We start from the raw sequence: 25,713 nt of genomic DNA, 5'->3' as shown, positions 1-25,713 counted from the left end.
AAAAGCCAAAACCAACAAAACAGCCTTCAACCACTCTCAAGAGTATAATTAGGAAACCTATAATGATACTTTTCTGAGTTTAGTAATGGAGCAAGGGAATAAGTACAAAAACATCAAAGTAAAATCTGGAAAGTGGATACTAGTCTCTAAAGATGTTATGAATCTTGAACCTCAGTGTGTTGATTAACTATTAACTAATTTATTACCTTTGTGTTGTAGACAAAGGTGGAATACAAGTGTAGTGGTTTAAGCCCAGGCAGCCCCTTGCTCACTCCCCTATCAGTGAGATCAGGTAGAGAATGGGGAGGGTAAAAGCCAGAAAACCTGTGGGTTGAGTTAAAGACTCAATACAGGGAAAACAGAGCAAAACAGGGAATTAATTCACTGCTTCCCATGGGCAGGCAAGTGTTCAGCCTTCCCCAGGAGAGAGCACTCTGTCACACGTAGTGACCTGGGAAGGAAGACACCATCCATCGCTGCAAGTGTTCCTCCTTCTTCCCCCCACTTTATATTCTGGGCATGATGTCAGCTGGTCTGGAACATCCCTGTGCTCAGTGGGGGTCACCTGTCCTGGCTGTGTCTCCCCACATCCTCCTGTGCCCCCTCAGCCCTCACCAGCGTGGCCCTGTGAAAAGCAGGAAGGGCTTGGCTCTGAGTGAGCCCTGCTGAGCAATAACAAAAACATCTCGGTGTTACCAGCCCTGTGTTCAGCACAAATCCAAAGCACAGCCCCACACCAGCCGCTGTGAAGGAAGTTAACTATATTCCAGTCTAAACCAGCACAAGTTTTATAGACTTACTGGTGTATAAAACATGGCAAAACATTCACAATATCAGTCAGGATAAGCTGTTGTCTTTTTAAATTGTGTACAGAATTACATACCTTACTGTGAGCAGTTTGACCTTTTTATATTTTAACAGAGGGAGGTTAGTTTTTGAATAGCGAAGATATTGGTATGATACCGCAAGAGATTATGAAATGTTGCTTTAGTAACAGTGTTGGCCATTTGAATTTTATTTCTTAATATGATCTTACTAAGTTTTTATATTCATATTTTACTAAATAATTATAATTCAGGTTCTAAAACAATGTGATCTCATTAATTTGGTAGAAAACTTCAGTTGCGGTATTCATTATCAGTCAGCTTCAGTCAGAAACATATATAGAAATGTTGAAGCTTTGATTGTGGAAAAAATTTAATTTCATTTTTGCTTTCTTTTAGGAGACTACATTCTTGACGCAAAACCTAAAGAGATATCTGAAATTCAGCGACTTAATTATGAGCAGGTAAGGAGCTGCTCCTAAAACAGAGTTGCTTATGTCTGATGAATCCAAAACTATGTTTCTCACTTAAGGTTTGTCACCTTGTTAAAAGCCAGAAGCATACAGACCATTGTTTGTAGTTCGTTTTTGTCTGGGCTTGATGTAGAGTAATAAATTTGTATATGTGCTATTAGTGAAGAAAAACTCAGTATCTATTAACAGAAGACACTTTTTTCCCCCCTGTTATAAAATAACAGTAATGAAGTAAAATGGGTTTTGTTGCGGAAGCGTAACACAAAGGTACTAATAGAAGTATATAACAGGGTGGTTGCTTTTTGAAGTCTTTTGTTGCATGTCCTTTGGTTGCTCTGTTCAGTGGTGCCTGCCAGAGTTTCTCTGAGGATGTAAATGGAGTAAGAGAGATCTGTGTTCTTAATCATGATGCACAAAAAGAGGTTGATCCCGTGTTGTGAAAGGCAATATTATTTGCACTGGCCACTATTTATATGTCATCACAGATTTTTTTCTGTACTGAAGATAATGCTATTTGTTTTAAAAATTGTTGATTTAGTATATATATTTCCAAGCTCTGTCTGTAGTCATAGCTGGTTTTTTTGGTTACTCATGGAAAAGTGCATTTGAATTTTTTAATAGGTATAAGGATTCAAGGTAGTTCTGTTTATTCTTAGGTCATTTTTTCTTGTTCTCATTCAGTGTTGAAAGCCAAATCGAGTAACTGGAGATTGATTTGTATCAGATTATAGGAATTACTTTTGTAATAATGAAACTGGCTATTTTTTTCCACACAACTCTGTGTTGTAGAAGGTTATAGCTATAATCAGTTTATAGGAGGGTGATGAAAACTATTATGCCTGGTGCAAGTACAAAATCTATAGCTTTCTTATGCTCAGATATTTGGGTTTACTATATAAATGTCACATACCTGAAGTTTTTAACCATGTAATTTCAAAGAAGCCTTCTGTTCTAGAAATCTTCTAAGTTGCTTTAAAGGTACAGAAATAGTTAAAGTAGAAGTGATAATGTTGAAATTGTAGTGTTAAACTTCTGTGGTTTTCTGGTCTGTTTGATGTAATCCTGCTTTGTTTGCAAAGTAAACATTAGCAAAATAAATGCAGCTATTGTCTGTAGATGTATGGTCTGAATTTGTGGATGGCTAGTGCTGACTTACTGTGGACTTCTTATTCATTCAGCAGAGTAAGATTATGGCAAAATTTCTTTCAAAATAGACAGGTTTTTATATTTGATATCTGGTCCCTCCTAGTGACATGCTCTTGTTCAGGTGGTTTGGTTTGCTTTTGAAATGATAAAAATTTAAAAGGTGAGAATTACTTCAATATCTTGCTAAATTCTAAACCTTGTGACAGCAAAGTTGTCAGTAAGATGAAGCAACATGTAGTAAGGTAGTGGGAGCTGTTCCGTTCCTGATCATGGAAACTTGACAGAACAGGGCAATTAAAGGGCTACAAGCATTAAAACTCTAATTTGTAGCAGTCATGCTCGAGTGCAGATTCTGATTAGAAAACAACAGAAGCAGCTGTCTTTAACCATCAGTAGTTTGTCTGTGGATCTTTACTGTCTCCTTCTCCTGTCCAGTCTGTATTTCTGGTCTTTTTTTCTATTTTCCCATTGTTGTAAGCCTGAATTCCTCTTAAACAACAGAATGTTGCAAAACCCAAAAACCCCCAAACAAACAATGAAGTGCCTCAGTTTCCCCAAATCTTTTACACAGACTTTCTGACAGTACTCTTGTGGACTTCTCTCACTTAGTGGAAAATTCTTTTTCCTGCATGTTGGGAATTTTTTTATCTGTTTGTTCAAGATAACTGTCTCACAAAGCACATTTTCTTTGGCTCATCTTTCCTTTCTGTGACTGGAACTTCATCACTTGGTAATTCTCCTTAGGATTCCATTGGGATCACTACTATAATAAGTGCTACTTGTTTCAACAGTAGCATCTACAAGGTGTTTAAAGGTATGCCCAAAAGAAGATAGAAAATTGTTTTTTATTAAAGAAAAAAAGTGGTGAACAATTAAGACTCTGATTCTCAGTCCTGAACCCTGAAATTAGAGTTGGCAAGTGGGTCTGTGTAGATCATTCATTATGTAGTGACAAGTACTTCAGCCTGACTTGTAAGGGAAGGCTTAAAAGGGGAGAAGAAACCGTAAGAAAAGTCCCTTGAAGATTCCCTTATTATTCAGATTTCTTGGAAACATCTGGCTTGTGGCTTTGGGAAATAGACCTAAAAGCAATCAGAACTGCCTCAAATTAGTTGATGGGTGTAAAAGAAGAAACAATCAGAGGTGATTAGAGGGAGGTTCTTACATTTCCTATATCTTCTGGCACAATGTGTAAAGTGAATGTGCATTGAAACATTTGTTTAGGTAATTTAATCTTTAAAATGTTTTTTTTTAAGTGTTGAGTTGATGAGTACTAAATGATGAAGGGTTACAAGAGTAACCACCAAATGAACAAAGCTCTGTTGGGTCATCTGTTCTTTTCTTTTCTTTTCTTTCTGTTGGCAGAATATGAGTGATGCAATGGCAATTCTGCATAAGTTGCAGACGGGTCTGGATGTCAATGTGAAGTTCACTGGTGTCCGAGTATTTGAATACACACCTGAATGCATAGTGTTTGATCTTCTTGATATCCCCTTGTACCATGGATGGTTAGTGGACCCTCAGGTAACTTACTCCGTTTCAGTTATTAAAAAAAAAGTTATTCTGAATATTACTGGTGGGAGGGGAGGTATTTGCAAATTTTAACAAGTCAATAATGAATACAGTAAATAATGTTTTAAATCTAGTCAGAAAAATTGAGGCATGAATACAGACTGTGTGTTTCTTTAGTGCAGGAACTTTGCAGAGCCTGGGTCTATAGTCACACTACTTTAAAAGCCTTCTATGACTCTGTAAAGGAGAACTGTTTTTCTGAGGGAAGTAGCAAGTTGCCCCAGATACGGTGTCCCAGTCATCATTTTTGAAAGCTTATTAGAGAACTCTTGGAAAGAATACAAAGTTACTTTCTTCATTTTTTTAATTCTGATTTATTAGTCACTGCTATTGAGAAATGAGGATGGTGGAACTGGTTGAAGAAAACTACATCTTTAGCAAACACGTAATTTATTTTTAATTATTTAATAAACAATAAAGTGGTATTGTTTGCTTAGGGGGAAACTGGTGAGTTTGGCTGGAATAATAATGCCAAAGAGTTTTTCTTTTCATGCCTTGTTGTTGAGAGTTGCTGTTCTCTTACCCTGGCCCAGCTGATCCAACTCATGCTGTGCTCTCTATCTGCCTTAGCTTTTGATGCTAAGGGTTAACTGAAGGATTTAAAATAGGATCTGAAACAGCCAAATGTGTAACACTCTGGGCTAAAATGTTTTGGCCTAGATTTTTTAAGGGGATTAACATCCTGTCTTTATTGAATTCTTATTGTCTTATTAGTAATTGCCACTGGCTTACACCTGTGTTCTGTTCTTCTCAAAGATAAATTCTCCATGTTGTTCCTTCCTGCTGCAGGTTGCTGACATAGTAAAAGCAGTTGGTAACTGCAGTTACAATCAGCTGGTGGAGAAAATAATTTCTTGTAAACAGTCAGAAAACAGTGAACTGGTTAGTGAAGGTAAGTAATGTTTTTCTGAATTTTATCAAAGTATGTGCCCTGCCAAATCTAAGTTACATATTTTCCATGTGGGTGATACTGAGTAGAGATACAAGTGGGAAGAGCTGCATTCTGTGTGCTGAGCTGCTTTCCCTGGGCAGGCACGCAGCGCTGTGCTTGTCTTCTCAGCTTCTCTGATGCATGCTCTCGATCTATTCAATACATTTTTTCAAAAGCTGGCAAGAGCTTCCCCTGTTGTAGCAGCATTCAGATTTCAACTTAGCTATTATCTCCTATAATTGGAATATTAATTATATACTCCATTACAACAAGGAAAAATATGAGTAATATTAGAAGTGAATATAGCATTTCTGAACATGGGAAGGTTTGTTTACAATGCTGTGGTTTTAGAACTTTGAAACTTGTTGTCCCCTCTTTTTATGTGTTCCCTAAGGCTTGTGACAATATGGGGACGTAGGGGGAAGATAGGAAAAAACCTACTATTGTTACCAGGTCTTCTATTAGCCAGTGTGTAATAGACACACATAACAGTATGTCTTGCTCTTGTAGGGTTTGTAGCTGAGCAGTTCCTCAATAATACAGCTACACAATTAACATACCATGGACTGTGTGAGTTGACTTCAGCTGTCCAGGAGGGAGAGCTTTGTGTGTTCTTCAGGAACAACCATTTTAGCACCATGACCAAATACAAGGTACATCCAGCATTTTTGTCTTTATTGCTGTGTTTTGTGTTTCAAAGCAAGTCATGTGTTTTGTGTTTCAAAGCAAGTTTTCCACTGTCTTGAAATAGAATTAAATATAAATACGCCTTACAGTGAATGTAAGGTCTGTAGCAAATGTTACGTAGGAATTATTGATTACAGTGGTTTAGTCACTGGGATCCATTACTACTTTAAATCTTCTTGTAGCCTTTCCCTTTATGTTCAGTTTACTCCATGTTAACTCTTTGTAGTTATGTATAGTTATGTACACTTCTTACATGGCTTAAATTTTCTTGCAGTTTGTGGTTTGCCTGATAAAGATACTTTAATTAATTCCTGGTTTCTGAAGATGTAAAAGTTTGCATTACATTTGGGCCAGTAGATGAATAGGTCTATATGCAAAATCCCAAACATTTGGAGAAGTTGAAATGAGCTACAGTATTCGTGCCCTTTGTTAGGGAAGAGAATTTCTTTAAATTATTTTTTATCTGTATCTGGGGAAGCAAAATGGCAGCAGTTGTGAAAGGATTATTCCAGGATAGAAAAAGCAAGTGTCAGCTTGGTTAGTGCTTCTGGGACTCCTTCCTCCATGGAATGGAGAATCTGGTTTGGCAAGTTTACATTCATTTATGGAGCATCTTCATGCTAAAACAACTTTACTTTTGCTAGGATGGTAGTGTAAGAGGTTTTACCCTTGTATAGGAAGCTTAAAATTATGTTTTGGTTATCTGTTCTTCAATAAGACTTTAATTTCATGTACACTTGTGCTTATGAATAATGGTAATAAAAGCAAAAAAAGAAGAGGTGTGTAACATGCAAAAAAGTTAAGAAACCACTGGTTTTGCCATTATATGATAATGTCATATACATCATGTGACTGACACTTTCATTTGTTACTACTAGTCCTTTTTTCCTCCCTCTGTTAATCTTGACTGTCAGTGCTAATCTTTGGCATTTTGAGTAACTACTCATAAGCTGAGCTAAAGGTCTGAACAGTCCTGATAAATATTGATTAACTCTACAAGCAGGTAACATTTGATTTTCTGATAAGAGTACATCTGAGATCTGTTTTAAATCTGTGTATACAATGCCACTCGCTTAAAGCAGTAGGGCAGGTAAAAGGATCTTTCTCCTCCCTTCTTCCATTTAAATAACCCAAAGCTATGAAGTACATCTGTGTAGTCAAGTATTTCTTGACACAGCTCCTTTAAATCACAATTTTGAGTATAATTTTTCCCCCCTCTGCTTTTCTAAATTTAGTTCTTGGATTAGCTGGTGGCAGCTCGTACACTGTTTTACATTTTCATTATGGGGTGGGGCAGGAAGAATAAACTCTAACCTAAACATCTGGGTACAATTGATATCTAGAGGTGCAGGTGCTCTTTTACTTTGTTTAAAGGCCATTCCAGATAAAAACCATAAATCCTCCTGGAAATAACATATTTTTGTGCATTATTAAATCCTGTAATATAGTATTTGTATTAAATACAGTCAGTGAGTATCACTTTGACCTGTGGATTATAAATACAGATCAGTTTTGTAAAACATAGGCTCTTTGTAGTCTTTTGCAGCCCAGTATTACATTAAAGGGTAGGATCTGGTGTGTCTGTGCTTTAGCAGCTTCATAGTTGTAAACATTTACTTTTCAGTTGAGATGCTTTTTCCTTATAGAAATAAAATGCAGCACTTCAATGAGTTAAATATCCTCAGCCAATATCAATAATACAGAACAGGTTATGGCAGTGAGTAAAAATCTGTGTCTTGAGTTTTATCTGTAAGAACTAAATACAAGTCCTAAGAAATATAAAGTTAAAATATTTGAAAATTAGTGTGGTTTGTGTATTTAAGGTTTGTTGCTGCTAAGTCACAGTGGTTTTAATCTTGTGCTTTTTGAGAATTCTTAGAATTCTGAAATGCTAAATTTGAAATAGAGGCCATTATTCTTGTTCTTCACCATCATTATGGGGAATGACCTTGTAGTTATTGTTTAATTTCCATGTTATTTACATGTTTTAGTTCCTGAGGTTATTGCTTCTATACAGTGTTCATTTTGATTTGGATTTCTGCTGAGTGGCACATGGCAGAATTTGAGATATCAAGAAACTTTCTAATAAAGACAGAAAATAAGTTTTAAATTGATGTTTAAAGGCCAGCAACACCTCTTTTGCCTCCTACCTACCCAGCCATTTGCAGTAGCTATATGTCTAGGGGGTCTTTTGTATCAAGTCAGAAATAGACTTAATGTGGGCTTTTCGCCAACATTAGCTATCCAGAAATTTCTGGCCCTCCAGGATACTCATGTGAGTGCCAAATGCATTGCTGCTGAAGAGTTGAGATGTTTTTCAACTGCTCCACTCTTTCCATCTCCTGGGTTTAATGCTCGCTCTGCAGATGGAGTTTCCTCACAGTTTGAGCAGTAGTCAGCAGTAACTGGACTATGGAGAAAAGTCCATCCAGTGGGAAAGCTGGAGACACAACATATGCTAGGGAAAACTGAGGTATAGAACTTCTAGGGCAAGAACGATGCAGTAATTTTTTCTTTCTCTAATACTGCCTTTCTCTCCTTCCCCTCCAAACCAATACATGGAAACGTCTAAATAAAGCAGCTATAAAGTTAACCAAAAGGGAATGACACATTTAATAAGTTATGTCCATGTAATAAAATCGGTGTATTTTTAGAAACACAGCTTAAGTAATTAGTGATTATTATTCTAATTAAGCTAATGCTTAAACTTTTATTTGGCAGCTTTAATGTACAGCTGATACAAGGACCTGTACACTGGGGATAAATTTTTTAAGTGCAGTGTGGGTTTTTTAAGGCTGATATTTTAGTGAAAGGAATTGGATTTCCATACCTTGTCCATTTGCCCAAGTAATAATTTTTTTCTACTTCCTGTCCCTTTAATTGCATACTAATAGTCTTGGCTCATGTACAGTCTTAATTCTCAGCAGTTAAAAATGTGATTTTGTTTTTTTGCCTTTGCTTTTCATTATGCAGATAATAAATACACCAAATGATAATTCCCTAGATCAAGGAAAAACAGGACTGTAAAGAGGGGATCAGTTTGGTAAGAAGAACTTAGTTCAGTTGGAATGTTTTTCCCACAGACTTGTTTGTAATAGAACCTGTGTTCTTTACTGAAAGTATCAAGACACTTACCTGTTTGGATTTTTAAGTATGCGTGTTTCCTACTTTATAAATGTTGTGTTTCTGCTTCAAAACTCAACAGATACTTTTATTCCAATACAAAGTGTATTTCATAATTGCACTTTTTCCTTGGACATTTAAGATTGGCACATTAGAGGCAATGAATATAACTGCTTAAAAACATGTTTATTTTTCAATTTCTTAGTGTACAGTTCTTATGCTGAGGGTTACTCTGAATTCAGTAGTACATACTTTCTTTTAAAAAATCTTTTTAATATTAGTATATCTGAACATTTTAACTATTAGAGACAATTAAAACAACATTCATTCATCAACTTAAAACATCTTCACAAAAACAAAGGGATCTGATCCAGAAGTCCAAGAGAATATTTACATACTATTCAAAACATAAGGCTTAAAATGTTTGTCTTTACTGTAGGAAGCTATTGGACAGGTGTTTGGTTTTCTTTTTCAGTTTTCTGAATTGCTGGAAACTTGGTAATTGGCATTAGAACAAGCAGTTTAAAAATATTAATTATTTAATCTGATTATGAAATCATCCAAGGAAAGGACATCTAGTAACATCCCCTGAGGCTGTATTTGTGCATTTCAGAGAAGGGTTTATTTGTGCAAACCAGAAGACTGAGATCCCTGTTTGAGAGAATAATCTTGCTTTATCCTCAGCTTTATTTCAAGGTTTTTATACGTGAAACTACAAAATCTGGGCATTGCTCTACAATATCTAAATATCAATTCTTAGGATAAATGATTAGTCATAACTTTGTTAAAGTAAACTTTGTCTACAGTAGTTATACACTTGAGACTTTGAGTGTTTTACTCCCTGTTGACTACAGTTAGTAGTAGATATTTTTGCTGTCTATTACGTGCTGGTATTTTGGGGGGCAGTGTTAACCCATGAGGCTGAGTATTGGTTAAAAAATCCCACATTTAAAAACAAATCTAAACGATAATCTGGTAATTCTCTAGAAGTGGCCAGTTAAGATTTTTCTGAGGGTAGGAACATTTTGTAAAGCGTGACAGCTGTTCTCGGTGAGGGGCATTTGAAAGCCACGTCTGTGTGCATTGGTTACCTGAGTGGCCCGAGCTCGGCCTGGGGAGCTGTGCACAGGCCGGGGCTGTGTGTGTGTGTCCCGTCCGGCTGTGTGTGTGTGTCCCGTCCCCCGGGGCTGTGTGTGTGTGTCCCGTCCGGCTGTGTGTGTGTGTCCCGTCCCCCGGGGCTGTGTGTGTGTCCCGTCCAGCTGTGTGTGTGTGTCCCGTCCGGCTGTGTGTGTGTGTCCCGTCCAGCTGTGTGTGTGTGTCCCGTCCAGCTGTGTGTGTGTGTCCCGTCCGGCTGTGTGTGTGTGTCCCGTCCCCCCGGGGCTGTGTGTGTGTCCCGTCCCCCCGGGGCTCTGTGTGTGTGTGTCCCGTCCCCCGGGGCTCTGTGTGTGTGTCCCGTCCGGCTCTGTGTGTGTGTCCCGTCCAGCTGTGTGTGTGTGTCCCGTCCCCCCGGGGCTGTGTGTGTGTGTCCCGTCCGGCTGTGTGTGTGTGTCCCGTCCGGCTCTGTGTGTGTGTGTCCCGTCCCCCCGGGGCTCTGTGTGTGTGTGTCCCGTCCCCCGGGGCTCTGTGTGTGTGTCCCGTCCCCCGGGGCTGTGTGTGTGTGTCCCGTCCCCCCGGGGCTCTGTGTGTGTGTCCCGTCCCCCGGGGCTGTGTGTGTGTCCCGTCCCCCCGGGGCTCTGTGTGTGTGTCCCGTCCCCTCGGGGCTGTGTGTGTGTGTCCCGTCCGGCTCTGTGTGTGTGTCCCGTCCCCCTGGGGCTCTGTGTGTGTGTCCCGTCCCCCCGGGGCTCTGTGTGTGTGTCCCGTCCCCCCGGGGCTCTGTGTGTGTGTCCCGTCCCCCCGGGGCTCTGTGTGTGTGTCCCGTCCGGCTGTGTGTGTGTGTCCCGTCCTGCTCTGTGTGTGTGTCCCGTCCCCCCGGGGCTGTGTGTGTGTGTCCCGTCCGGCTCTGTGTGTGTGTCCCGTCCCCCCGGGGCTGTGTGTGTGTGTCCCGTCCGGCTCTGTGTGTGTGTCCCGTCCCCCCGGGGCTGTGTGTGTGTGTCCCGTCCGGCTGTGTGTGTGTGTCCCGTCCCCCCGGGGCTCTGTGTATGTGTCCCGTCCCCCGGGGCTCTGTGTGTGTGTCCCGTCCGGCTCTGTGTGTGTGTCCCGTCCCCCGGGGCTGTGTGTGTGTGTCCCGTCCCCCCGGGGCTCTGTGTGTGTGTGTCCCGTCCCCCGGGGCTCTGTGTGTGTGTCCCGTCCGGCTCTGTGTGTGTGTGTCCCGTCCCCCCGGGGCTCTGTGTGTGTGTCCCGTCCCCCCGGGGCTGTGTGTGTGTGTCCCGTCCCCCGGGGCTGTGTGTGTGTGTCCCGTCCGGCTCTGTGTGTGTGTCCCGTCCCCCCGGGGCTCTGTGTGTGTGTCCCGTCCCCCCGGGGCTGTGTGTGTGTGTCCCGTCCGGCTCTGTGTGTGTGTCCCGTCCCCCCGGGGCTGTGTGTGTGTGTCCCGTCCGGCTCTGTGTGTGTGTCCCGTCCCCCCGGGGCTCTGTGTATGTGTCCCGTCCCCCCGGGGCTCTGTGTGTGTGTCCCGTCCCCCGGGGCTCTGTGTGTGTGTCCCGTCCCCCGGGGCTGTGTGTGTGTGTCCCGTCCCCCCGGGGCTCTGTGTGTGTGTGTCCCGTCCCCCGGGGCTCTGTGTGTGTGTCCCGTCCGGCTCTGTGTGTGTGTGTCCCGTCCCCCCGGGGCTCTGTGTGTGTGTCCCGTCCCCCCGGGGCTGTGTGTGTGTGTCCCGTCCCCCGGGGCCGTGTCCCGTCCCTCCCAGCCAGCCCCGGCCCGCGATGTGGAAGTGCCTGGGAAGGGCGGCTGCTTCCTGGCCTCAGGCACGGCCTGGCTCGGTGCGGCCCCGGCTGCGGGGCAGCGTGAATGTCGGAGGGTAAAAGGCTTCTCTCGGCTCACAGGCAATCCTTGCGGGGTCTGGGTGTGCCACTGAACGTGGCCTGTGCCTTTAGCGTTGGGAAGAGAACGTGCCTGGCATTAAAACTGTGCCTACATAGCCTGTCTGTAGATAGGGCCTCTATTTTCTTGTTGCAAGTGGAAGAACAAACCCATGATGAGAGGCTACATTACAGCTCATAGCAGAAGAGCCAACTCCTCTTACTTTATATGAAATGATTGCCAAAGGTTCCATGAATATTAGCAATATTGTGAGGGTCCTGGTTGGGGTTTTTTGTGGAATCCAATTTAACTATACTAACATGATGTAGAGATCAGAGAAGTTGGTTAAAAATAAGGGAAAGATGACTTTGGATCTCTGATTTCCCATCTTCCTTTCATTCCAATAATGTGACCAGGAACACTGTCCCTTATCAGGTACTGTGTTTGTTGGTTTGCTAAGCTTTGTTCAAGTAAAGCACAATGTTTGAAGGTGTGCAGTTTGTCTTAGAATTGCAGTGGTGGTGTTCAGGTAATGTGGCGATATGTAATACAGTTTATTGCCTTTCATTAGGGAGCTGAGTTACATTTATTTTTTATTATTTACTCTAACGTGACATTTTTATAATCAGTGTTCAACTGAGAAATTCTTACAAAGAGTATGAATTTTATTTAAGATTTGAAACAAGTCTCTATTTCAAACAAGTGTTAGCTTTAATCCATCCTTAAATGATAGATTCTAGTTCTGTGAAGGCAATGATATACCTTAATATTTGTTTGTGGAAAAATTAAGCTTATAATAGTTTGAAGATAGGAAAACTAGTATTTTCACAATTTCAGTACTACTAAGCTACACAGTTTATGGGCTGTAATGAAAAATGTATGGCATAATAGAGGAAAACCTGAGAGACACACACACCACCCCCTTTTTTAGGTTTTGAGTTGTGCAAACTGGAAACGTTGGGAAATTACTTCCTTTTATTTGCTTCATGTAATTTTAAGTGTCAGGACAGGAGTATCATTCAGTTCTTAGGCAGGTTTCCAAGGGACAGATGATTTCTTAGATTGTGTTATGTGATCAGAATTGTTGCTGACACTTGTATTTATGTTTGTGAAGTCCCCCCTGTGCTGGTTAACTCCCATTCCAAAGCTTGAGCATACAGTAGAACAAAACATGCTTGGTTTTGGTTTGGGTTTTTTATCTACTCTGTTTGGCCTTGTGTATAAGTACCTGTCATGGTATTAGGTAATATTGGAATAATTAATGTATGTGAGTCTTTAAATAATATTTTTGTTATGTCAAGTGACCTCCCAGCCCCAGGAGGGGCAGCTGTAAACGGAGAGGGGTTGACGAGACGTGAGTGGAATTTCAACATCTGCCTTAGAAAGTTATTTAATGACTTCAGAGGAGTTCTGTATGTGTTGAGTATGGACAGAGTTTCCATTTCTTGCCTGTTTAGCCTTAGAAATCATTAGAACAGGATCTGCCTCTTGCTTTGGTACAACTTCAGCACAGCAATCTTTGAGAACCCTTTGTGTGCTGCTGGAATACAAATACCAAATTTTTTGTGGATGTCGCAATAAACTTGATTTTTACAGCTAAACCACTGCTACAAGTTTTGTATTGAGGGTCTTGATCTGGTACATTCAGTCATACTAATGGGAGCTTCAGTCTTAATATGCTCTATGGTCAGTAACAACATTCTTGATTTGGAGTATAAACCTAGAAAGATGATAAAAAAGGTAGGATGAAATAAATGGATTTATTTAAATGGAAATTTAAACGGGTATTTTATGCTGCTTTGCTGTCCCTCAGACATGCAGCACCATCTCCTTTTACTTGGAGCCTACTTCAGTTATTTCCCTTTGCTTTCAGCTCCTCTCCCGCTCCTTCATCCTAAGCTTGCATTTCATTCTTCCAGTGCCTTGGTATCTGTACTTGTTAGCATTGTCTCCTTCACTCCAGACCAGCCCATTTTATCATTTCAGACTTTGAAATAAAGAAATTTGGCCTTATGGAACTGTAAAATTATTAAAATGCCAACAAAAGCAATTACTGGTAACAAGTGAAAGCAAGTATCTTAAATTTAGAGCTTTCAATTGACAGAGACCTCAAATTCTATCAAAACTCATTATGAAATATGAAATTTGAGATGTGGCCATTTTGAGGTAATGCCTCTTGGATTGTTTGGAAAGATCACCTTTGTCTCCATATCTTACCTTTGGAATTTAATGTGATTACTCCTGGGATTTAATGTTTTTGTTGCCAGGTTTTAAGTCTTCTTCTTAGGTGTGTTTCTAAGGAGCTATCAAGGTACATAGCTTGATATATATTCATTAATGTGTAATATAGATGTTTTATATTAATTTCTAATCAATATGAGCTCCCATTAAGAATGAAGAGCTGCAAGATGGAATACAGAAATGGCTGTTAATTCAGCAGTGAATACTACTGTCTGGTGGTTTAATACTGTATGCTGATTTATTTAATTACTAAATGTGCTAAAACTCTAAATGAATGTTTTATTGGAATGCAACATTTGTATCATTTCTTCTACTTAGATTGTAAAAAAGTGGTTTTCTTTAGTTTTACAAGTTTTCCTTGTTCTTTTGTATAGGGTCAGCTTTACCTATTGGTGACAGACCAGGGCTTTCTTACAGAAGAGAAGGTTGTGTGGGAAAGTTTACACAATGTGGATGGTGATGGGAATTTCTGTGACTCTGAATTCCACCTGAGGCCTCCATCAGACCCTGAAACTGTCTACAGAGGGCAGCAGGATCAAATAGATCAGGTACTGGATTTCTGCCTTTCTGTTGTAAATTTGTACTGATTTTTAGTCATATTTATGTGTAATTCCACAGATGTGTATGCATGTGTGTATACTCATGCATATCTGGGACTATAAAACTCCTTTAGGTAATTAGATTGGGGCTCCCGAAAGTGCCACTTGAATGTATTAATATGGTTTTGAGGGAGGAAAAGTAAGACCAACTGAGTAGTTTGGAAAATGGGATTTTAATCTCTCAGAATCCACTTCTGCCAAGTCGTCACTCAGGTGAAATGTCACCTCTCGTTTGTATATGGAAACAGAAGCAGACTGTGGAATTTCTTCCTACATAAACTCTCTTCAGCTCATTAAGATTGTCATAGCTGAACTTTGACTTCTGCTGCCCACTTGGCTGAATGTAGGACAGACCCCACAGCAGACTGTGTGTCATGGTGGGTGTTTGTTATTCTTGCTGAGACACAGCGTTTGCAGAAGTCATGTCTGAGGTGGGGCTGAGTTGTACCAGTTAATGTACAAGTGCAGAGCAAGACTAAGTTCCTTGAAAATCTTACATTCTGAACAAGTTTATAGTGATCACCATGAATGTTTTTTAAATACTGGGGGAAAATTAATAAGATGCTTCTTAATAAATTGAAGCACTGCATCTCTCTCTCAGAATAAAAATCTGACAGATAATTTGCTGCTGTCTAGGTAATAGAATTTAAACCTAAAAGCAAAATTTTTAAATTAGTTTTTGTGTTTTCTGTGCTGCAGCTTAGGCACTGTGAAAGCAGACATGTAAAGTACCTGTTCTCAGCCTTTCTGCAGTTGAGGCTATGGACAGGTTCTGAAACAAATTCCTGACCTCCATTTGAAGATAAAGGCTGGGAGAAAAGTGATGGTACTGTGTAGCTGCACATGCTGAAAAATTCACTTGATATGACTTGACTCTTTTCTCTGTGCAAAAGCATTAATTCACAAGTTTACTCTTTAGGATTACCTGATGGCATTGTCTCTACAACAAGAGCAGCAGAATCAAGAGATTAACTGGGAACAGATCCCAGAAGGAATCAGTGATCTAGAGCTAGCAAAGAAGCTCCAGGAAGAGGAGGACAGGAGAGCTTCTCAGTACTATCAGGAACAGGAACAAGCAGCTGCTCAGGTCCAGGTAAGAAAACAGTACTACAGAATATGATCATCAGTTTCAGAAAGTATGAATAATTGCACAGATACATCTGTGCCTGTACATATTTCAGCCTGAGGTGAATATAGGAATCTTGAGGAATACACTACAATTGTTGGAGTATGCATGTAGATATGGCAACTGCAGACATTTAAATACTTTAAAGCAGGCTTAACCTTCTAAATTAGGGTTTCATTTATACTTAATTTGGAATGATGGTATGAATTAATATGTCAGGTTACAAAGATGGTATTAGCTACTCTTTTACATTACTTGCAGAAGAACATTCAGCTAAACTTTTTGATAATAATTGAAGCTTTGTCTTTGTCTTGTAGAAGTTTGTTGCTGTACATTTTTAGGTGATTCAGACTGTGATCTCATGTGACTCTCTTCTGTTGTTTTGAATTAGGCAATTCAGTTTCCTCCAGTACACCTTTCCATCCTGTACCCATAAGCAGCTGATTTCAAAATCTTCTGAAAATGTGGTTTATGCACATGTCTATCAAAAAATGAAATTTAACTGAATCTTCTGTGCCAGAGACAATATTTAAGTTGGGGTTTTGTTTTTAGAGAGTTGTTAACCACTGAGGGCTTTCAGAATTGCTTTTATTTACAAATACGTAAGAAATAATCTATATAAAGCCTGCATCTTTGGCCTGAAGTAATTCAGAACCATTAACTGATAAGTTTAAGCATGAAACAAGAATTTTGACAGGTAAAAGTTGTGTTATTTGCACTGTTTGTTGCTTTAATAGAACCAGCAGCACCTAGCTAAGACACAGATTCATACCTGCCAAAGGTAGAAGAACCTGCTGAACAGGATTAAAAGCCTGCTCATTTGCAGCTATGAATGGGTAACAGAGGGAATAGATGATGAATTAACAAAACTTACGTTGTCTTTGTATACCAACCCCCTTGCCAAATTATTAAAGAGTTTCTAGTCACAAAAAGCTGCTGCCTTACCATTATCTCGCTGTCCACACCAGCATTTTGACTCTGCAAATAGTGAAATGTGGATTATGTACTTCTAAGAGAAACTAAGAAGAAATTCCAGTATAATAACACAGAAGTGCCAGAAAATGCTTGAAACCATGTTTTATTGAAACTACTGATCTGTATATGTGGACACAACAGAAGGGACACATGAAACTTGAAATATATTTTCAGCTGACTTAATTTTCAAGAAATACACAACTTTGTGGAGATCCTGGAGTAGGTATACCAAAAACCCTACCTGAACTCTACTTAATTTGCTTAATAATACTTAAACTTTTTGTTTGTGAGCTTGACCACACAGGAAGAGTTCAGGCTGTATGTGCAATGGTGCTGGGTTTATTTCCCATTTATTTCCCGTTTTCCCTGCACAGCAGGTACAAGGTGCTGCCTCTCCAGCCAGCACAAGACAATCCGGGAGTAACGAACGCAAACGCAAAGAGCCTCGCGAGAAGGAGAGGGAGAAAGAGAAGAACAGCTGTGTTCTCTTGTAACAGAACATGGATTCCATCTGGAGCCAAGTGCATGTCCTCAGAAGCAAAAACAAGGAGTAAAAAGGAAGACAAACCTGTTACATGCCGCCTGTGCCTGATTACCCCATGGATTTTGTTCATGTTCCAAGAGAGGATGGATGACTTTGTACCAATCAGACAGACTTCCTTCAAAGTCATAGTGCGTGCTGCTCAAGAGGGAATTCCAAATCACAGTTGGACGCGGCTGTGCTTTGAGTTAGTCATAAGAAATATTGCACCTTGTAGCTGAACACACAACTCATGGCAAGTCCTGTGTCATAGTGACATCCATTACTCATTACATCAGTTAGTAAGCTATTTTATCTTCTACTCTAAACAAAGGTAATTCGTTTTGTGTAAGGCTTTTTCCTGAAGTCTGTACACGAGCACAACGGAGTTCTGTGTTACTTCCTTAGTATGAAACTATATCTTAGGCTGGGTATAGTCTCCACGACACAAGAGCCCAAATAACAGCTGGGCACTGCCTCCTCAGTGTGTCCAGATTTCTTTGCTTCTGGATCTGGTATGTTCTTTTTTTGAACCCAGATTTATACTTGTTACTGCTATCACTGCATCTCCTGGCCAGCTTTCTTGCCCCAAGAATATGTGACTTGATAGGCAGCATACAAAAATTGTCATGAAGAAAATGGGGCATTTATTAAAAAGCAAGATGAATATTGTTTGCTTTTCTTGCAACTACAAACTGGGTATGGCAACTCAGATGTTATCAGGGTTAAACAAGTAATTTTATAGGTAACTTCTTTTTCTTTTATTATTTTTTTTCTCTTGTAGGTAAACTGGACCAGATAAGCTTTTATTTATTGACCTCTCCATATGATAGATGAATGATGAGAGGAAACTAAAGTCTATAATAATCGTTATTCTATATAAGAATGCAGAGTTAAAATAACTATCTGCCTTTTATCCAGAAGTACCTTGAACTTCAACATGACATTAACATGTCCACTTGTATATTTAAGCAAGTGTACTCTAGTTAAAAACACACTTTTTTGTTTGTTTTATAAATCATGTATTCTTAAAAAAGCACACTTCTGAAGGGGTGAGAGAGGAGTGAAGCTGCCTCTCAGATGGTTTGAAAGGTGGTCAGGTGTAATATTTTGTTTTTTAAATCACTAATTTAGAATTTTTGGAAACCAGATTTTTCTAATTTATGGGAACCAAATAAACATGTTGCATCTTGTAGTATTTATAGAATGCAGAAACAGAACACTTGATGAATTTTGAGGGAACCACAAATCTTCCTCCACTTCCATTAAGTCAATAACAATTAGTTCTTGCTGAACCTTTTGATAAAAATTTCTATTTAGCGATTTGTAGATACTTTTGAAAAAGGCTGCTTCTCCTGGACAAGTTCTGTATCCGTGCTCTAAGCCTTAGTGTTCACACAGAATAACCTGGGCAAGCTAAGGTGGAATATGACATTCCTGCTTCCAGGTGTTTGGAGAATGTCTACAAAAGTGGGTGTCTAACACAAGTCCATTGGTAAAAAGCCACTTCACAATTATTTCAAGCAGACTTGCTGCACTGATGGCAGCCAGTCATCACACACATCTGTTACCAACCTAAAATGAAAATGAGATTAAAGAAGAATGTCTTACCAACTAAAGGGCCAATTTGTATCATTTTCTTCCATGCCTTTTCCTCTTTTGTTTTTCTTCCTCTTTTGTTACGATTTCCCTTTTATAATGATGAAGTAATGAACAGTAGCAAGTCTCTAATATGTAAACTGTAAATTAAAAAATATCTTCTCTAGAAAAGTCATGCCCAGAGAAGTAATTTTAATACTTAATGTATGCAGTTCAGATAATTTTCTATGTCAAAGCAAAGGTTGATGTCTTTTTTTTCCTTTGCAGCAGCCTAACTTCTTCAAAAATTAATGTGATGGAGGATCACCAACATAATGACTTAGCTACTTTAAGTAGATGAGAAACTATTCCAATAGTGTCAATAACAGAGACTTTAAGCCAGAATGTTGTTTAAAAACATTCTGTTACTAAGATTTTTCCAAATTTGTGTATTTACATTTATTTATTGACCTTGAGAAATAAATATGTCAAGCTAAGTGTTTGTTATTATTTTCAGTGACAGTATTGCCACTTTAACTCCTTTTGGAAGGAATCTAGCTGTTGTGGCTATGGAGTTGCTCTTTGCCTAAGATACTTGTTCATATTAGAAGAATAAATGTAACATTTCCAGAATCAGACAGATGTCCCTGAAACTTAATATACTGTAGTTAGAGGAATTATTGTCATTTGGTCACAGAGGAAGAAGAGTTAAATGCAGTGCACATCATGAAGTTGCAACTCCCAGATGATTCAGTTTCTTTCAATAGAGGAGTAAAGGTTTCAGGGTATTTGAGATGGAAGGCATGCTGTGAAAACAGTCCTCTGTTAATATCCTTTTTTCTTTACAGGTCTTGAAGCTTTGGAAAAAAAGGTAAAGATTTCCTGAAATCTAGGACTGCATGAGTTGAACTTGTTAGTGGCAAAAGTTATAAACAGTTGAGCTTCCTAATACGCAAAATGAAATTCACCTGGAAGCTTAATGTATGCCCTACTGGGAGTAACCATTCCAAAAGCTGTCACAGTTGGTATCTCTGACAGTATCTGAGGATCGAAAAACCTGAACAGAATTGCTTTTATCTATATGAAGTGAGTTTGGAAAACAATATTGCACAATATAGTCTTGGAGTACCAGGAAGACCATATCTACTCTTGTTATTTTTGTTTACTTAATTTGCCTTTTTTCTTTTATTATTTTTTTTTCTCCAGCTCATGTTCTGGCAAAAGGGTATAGATTTATACATCTATTTATAAAACTTAGCATGTACATGCTCCAAATACCTACATAATATATATGAAAGTGTCCAGAAAAGTAGAGTAGGACTTGTTTTCCACTAGATAAATGCTAGCACAGAAAAGAGAATCACAGAATTTTTGTTGTTGCATTATAGTTGTGACATAAAAAAAGCTACATACAAGTATTCTTAAGATTAGCAAAAAACGGAGCACTGTCGTAGAGATAATTGTTTTTCTGTAAGGCACTTTGTAAATGCTCAAATCCACCAGTCTTCTTCTGACACTCATGGAATCTGCAACCCAGCAAAGCAGATCCAGAGGGTTGTAACACCAGAGAATGAAATCAGCATTCTTGAAAATTCACTTAAACACAATACAAAAACTACATTTTGTTAGCTGTCCATGTTGTTCATATAAGAAATGAAGTGTTCAGAGTTTCTCTGCAGAGCTGCTTTTGTGGCTCCCAGGAGTTCACAGGAGCTCCAAGGGAAGCACAGGCTCTGCTGGGATTGCCAGGCAGGCTCTGACTCACTTGGTATGTCACATTATTGTCATGTTTCTTCAAATTTGTATACACAAGCTCTTGAAAAATTTTCCAGTATGTAATAAAAGGCAGTTTTGAGTTCTTGAAATGAATTTTCTTGTGCATTCAGCAGGAAATACTAAAGTGAAAGGTAAAGCTGATGTATTTTTAACTGAACCATTCTTCATTCCTGCTCCACTGGTTCTGTAACAAAGTCAGCTCATTGCTTGGATCAGCTCTTTGCACTAGGATGCTTATTAGAGAATCTATACAAACTACATCCTTCAGTACAACATACTGAATTAAGAGCTTATTTTATATAAAAGTAGATTTTTAAAAGTTGCAGCATTAAACAGGTGACTCAGAAAATGCACATTAATTGATGGAGAATCCTCATTAGAAAGCATATTACAGAAAAGCAAAAATAACAAGCTATAGTTTGGTTGCAGTAGAATGCTCCCATTTTTCCATCTGTGCTATGATGGACACCTTGGGAGCAAGGAAAATCCAACTCTCAAAAACGTTCATTCAGTCCAGGGATAGCAAATGTCACATGCAAGGCCTGAAAATGGCATTTCATCTTGACAAGTGCATATCCTTTTTTATTAATCATAACTAGCCAGAGACTGTTAGTGCTGAGTGGGAAAAGGGGAAGAGGTGAGTGACACCTTCTCACAGCATGTCGTGTACAGAGCCTGTCTGATGTTCAGTGCTCCTGGACAGCTCCCTCTTGTTCACAGCTTGCCCAGTAGGAAAGCAGTGGGTTTAAGCTCAGCTCTGATCTGCTTTGATGGGGAAGAAGTGCCACAGGAGAATGTTAAGGAGGAAAGAGAGGCTGGAATATAAAAAGTCCCTATGCTACCTCTTGAGATTGTTTAAGGCTTTGCTGTTTTTTGGATGCAAATAGCTGTGGCACAGCGTGCAGTGGCCACATTTTCTCACCTAGGTAATGCCCAGCAGGTTCATTTCCTGGCAGGTTGGCAGTGTTTGTCCCTGGACACACTGCTCTTCACTGTGCTTTAAAGTCAGGACTAGCTGTGCTGATCCTCTGATAGCTCCAAATATTCTTATTAAATGTAAGTTGCCTACTGTTCAGTTTCGGTCAATGTCAGCTCCTGTCACTCTGAGCTCTCTTTGCTGGAGAGTTCTCTCTAGAGAACTTGCTGAAATCTGCCTTCCTCATTCCTTTTCTGGTTTGTAGGATTACTTGTGTTCAGGGAGAAGCTTTATGTGCTGAAATGGGCAATTCCTTGTTTTTCAAGGTTAAAATCTTTAAATACTCAGTTAATTTTCATTAGAAAGTCAAGATCCCATGTTTCCCTCAACAGCATAGAAAAACAAGCAAAAATAGTGTTATTTTTGGGAAATCCTAGGGAATGATTCAAATGAAGTTTTAGCACTCAAAGGAACTGAAAAGTTTGTTAGGTCAGTCTACACAGTGCTTACAAATAGTGTAACACTGCTGAACTCAAAGGCAGCTGCTGCTCTGATCAGAGCTCAGGCACTGCCCATGCTGCCCTCCCAGCAGTGAATGAAATGGGGGGTGTCTGATAGAGTCAAACACTCAGCCAAATTTACTGAGACCTTGGAGGTGGACAGGGACACAAACTCAGCTAAGTTTTATTTTTTTTAATTACTCTCTTGAACTTCCTTTAATGCTGACCCAATTTCAGTTTAGGTCCCATCGACCATAAGTGATACCTGTTGTGAAACATATGGGGATTGATCTAATAGTGTCCCATGAGCCAAAGCCTTTAGCTGAGACAAACTGAGGTTCTCTTCCACAGAGCTGGATGAAATAATGGCATACTTGTCTGTCTTGAAGTTCATGTTCTCTTGTTGAAGCCTTTAGTAAAATTTGGATGGGCTTTCTGAGTTAAAACTTCAGCTGTAACTTTGTAAAGTTAAGTTTATGCGCTAAGCAGTTTGGAAAATTTCACCTTAGTTTAACATTTTTAGATTTCTTCTGAATGTGTTTCCAAAAAAGCGGAGATAACTTGTATTTTTGTCAGAAAGCCTGTGGTGGCTTTTGTTCCTGTTTACTGGCACATGCCAAGGAAAAGGTCAAAGTTGCAATTAGAAGAAACACCAGTGTGTCTTAAATCACTTTAAAAACTTAAATCAGCTGGGTAATGGGAACACCCTTGGGTTTGCTTATCTTTTGTTTTGGGGAACTACAAAATACCTGCAAAAACAGACAATTTCCTCTCCTGTATTTTGGTATGAGGGCAGCAATAGGTCTGTTCATTTTAGGGCTTTTGTAATTGCAGATTAACCAGAGCCAGAAACTGGTTTATCTTAGTTACTGTTGTGTTCACAATTGAGTTTTAGTGAAGCCCTTCACACTGAAAGTTTGAAACCAGGTTCTCTGTGAGGTAACAGTATGGGGATTTTGGCCAATTGCATGGGTATATATTACCAGGGTTTCTGTTAACTACAGAGAAAAAAAAGTATTGCTGTGGAAATAAAATCCTTCCATTGCCTGGAAAAGCATAGCAGTAGGTGGTGTCTTCAAGACACTGCAGATGGATACAGGGAACCAAGGAACCTGCTTGTGGACTTTAAACTATTTGTAATCCGCTTCTGTAATTTTTATGATGAATAGTTGCAATAATTACATGTTTGCATTCCATATACTTGGGTTACAGCAGGTATGTTTGCATTTCTGGATTTCTTACTGCTTTCTCTTAGGGATTGGCAGGCAAAAATAATTTTAGAGAACCCCTTAAAATGTGACCATAGGTACAATGATTTCAAAAGACAAACCTATTGTAGCAAGTGTTTCTTCACTTGCATTTTGACAACACTTGAAATCACTAGTGCTGTAACATTCTGCTGAAAAGTGTGACTGGTGAGGGAGTTACAGTCCAGACACTGATGAAATAAGCAGGGTTCTGGTTTGGATAGGCTTTGTACTTGCAAAAACATCCCCAATTAATGCAGGTTGCTATCAGATTGTACTGGACAGATCATAGCACCTGGGAATGGTTTTTCCCTGTGTTTTTGCAGTGTGTAGTCACTGTTTACAGGTTGAGTCTCACAACTTTGATAGCAGTTCTTAGAACTATAGAAGTATCAAGTACTTGTCCTGTGCCACAGAAATATATTCTAAATCTGTTACATCTTGCTCAGTATTATGTTAATTCCTTACAGCAATTCTTTATAAGGGAGTGAGAAATACTGTCAGCAGTTTTCCCACAATAGCCTGATAGAGCTTTAATGTTAAATGACAGAGTTTTGGTTTATATTACAGCTTTCAGCAAAACAAGTTCTTATCAAAGTTTTTTTTGGTTTTTTTAAAATAATTTTCAATTATCCTTTTATCTGGTCACCAGCTGCATAGCCCTTATTTGTACAACTTGTGATAATCACCTTTAACACACATGTAAGCTTAGTGAAGAAACGACTGATGGAACATACAAAAATGAATCCTACAGAAGTCACCCCAAGTTCTCCAGTGCTAAGTCAAATATTGTAACTGCCTTGACTGGGTCTTTTTACAATGAAATGTTTTTTTAAAAAGCCTCCCCCACAAAACCTGACATATTTTAGTAATGTTCCAAAATACTTCCAGATTAGTAATGTCTTCAAGATGCCACCAGAATTGTGCAATTCCTGTTAAATCCACAGTTCAACTGTGTCCTGTTAGTCACTCCATGCTTACCTGATATCTTTAAAAGGAAATGCAAAGTAAAGCTGATGCAAGTGACTCTGGATTTACCAAGAGAGGGGAGAAGTTAATTTTTTTTAACTTGTGTTTTAGAGGTGCATGACACAATTAAATCTAGTCATGCAGTATCATTTGTACCAACGTATGTGAATGAAATGCTTTTCATCATGTGACACCATTATCCAGCACTGTAATAGCATCTACAAGTTCAACTACTGAATGTTTTGCATTTTAAAAGCCTTAATTGTTTATATTGTATTAATGTGTTTTTAAAGACTATAAGGAAATAACATTTCCTTGTAAATTGTTACAATAATTTTGAACACAAATAGTTCAGAGAAATCCAGTTCTGTATCTTAATACCCCCTTTCTGTTTGTGTACCACAAAGCTGTTAAATTCTGTTACCTTTTAAATAGTGTCTCCTGCTATCAGCCTCTCTCTAGTTCAAGGTCTTTACCCAACTGAGATTTATTTTGGTTAACAGTCTTCTGAAATTCATTGTATGTAAATAAATTTAAGTGAGCAAACTTAAATAAATATTTCATTTAGATATTTAAGTTCTTTCCTAATAATAAAAGGTGGATGATATACTTAAAAAACCCAACAAACAATAACCCAACAAAACCTCACTTTGGAAAAAAGAACAGACTTCTGGTGCTCTTCAGCTTTTGATAAATTCTAAGGTTTCAGCAATTTGTTGTCAATCAGTTTTTTCCCCATTGTCTGAGTTTGTTTTAGTATTTTAAGTGAAATGATTACACCTGCACAAACACATTTTTGATTTAAGTAACTGTTGGAATGCATATCTAGACTTTTACAGGGAACTAAGAACATCTCAAGTTTTATTTTTGTAGCTCTCTATAGCTTTGTCTTTTAAGGTTATAAACTTCCAAATTCAATCCATTAGCCACTGTAAATTCATCTTGGAGCAGATACTTGTTTTGTGTGTGTTGTCATATCTGATAAAGCACAGACTGCAGCCAAATGCAAAAATACCTTTGAAAAAGCACTGGGAACTTGTACTTTCTCTTGGAAACTCCTGCAGCAAAACTCAGTAAATTGAACTTCCTAGATTTTTCTTTTAAGAATTGATTAAGATGTATTAAATATATCAAGGTAAGTGACACACTTGCTGAGACAGTGCATTTCTTTTGTTTAATCCTAAGTATTTGTAAGATGTGAATATCCATATAGGATTAATTAGAGACAATGCTGTTGCACAGCAGGTTTCTCTGTTTCTCTCTCCTCCATCTTTCCTGAAAGGCTGCTTACTCAAAACCAGTTTAGTTGAACTCATTCTCTGCTCTGCTCTTGATTCTCCTGGAACACTGCAGGTGCTTAGCAGTTCTTCCACACAGCAAGCAGAAATCACCATCTTGCTGGCTCATGCCTTAAAAACTTAAATCCTTCTTTCACAGACAATCTGGATCAGTAAACCCTTCCAAGCTCTTATTCAAGGACTATTTCCTAAACTCTACTGTTCTGCTAGGAGTCCCCTGTTCATTTGGGTACATCCACCACCCAGCTTTTCCAAATGGG

At 39.1% G+C, this 25,713-nt stretch overlaps 1 protein-coding gene across 1 annotated transcript in view; it reads left to right on the top strand.

Annotated features, from left to right (window-relative positions):
• The window catches only part of MINDY2 (MINDY lysine 48 deubiquitinase 2), a 33,387-nt gene extending 8,656 nt beyond the window's left edge, over positions 1 to 24,731 (top strand). The window contains exons 3-9 of the mRNA XM_053954373.1: positions 1,224 to 1,288; positions 3,809 to 3,967; positions 4,805 to 4,907; positions 5,457 to 5,599; positions 14,324 to 14,497; positions 15,468 to 15,641; positions 17,024 to 24,731. Of these exons, the coding sequence (XP_053810348.1) occupies positions 1,224 to 1,288; positions 3,809 to 3,967; positions 4,805 to 4,907; positions 5,457 to 5,599; positions 14,324 to 14,497; positions 15,468 to 15,641; positions 17,024 to 17,143 (938 nt within the window). The 3' untranslated portion in view covers positions 17,144 to 24,731. The remainder of the gene's footprint in view (positions 1 to 1,223; positions 1,289 to 3,808; positions 3,968 to 4,804; positions 4,908 to 5,456; positions 5,600 to 14,323; positions 14,498 to 15,467; positions 15,642 to 17,023) is intronic.
• Positions 24,732 to 25,713: the final 982 nt, after the last annotated feature.

Source organism: Vidua chalybeata, chromosome 13 (assembly GCF_026979565.1).
Source record: "Vidua chalybeata isolate OUT-0048 chromosome 13, bVidCha1 merged haplotype, whole genome shotgun sequence".
NCBI lineage: Eukaryota > Metazoa > Chordata > Aves > Passeriformes > Viduidae > Vidua > Vidua chalybeata.
This window is presented reverse-complemented; position numbering and strand designations above follow the sequence as displayed.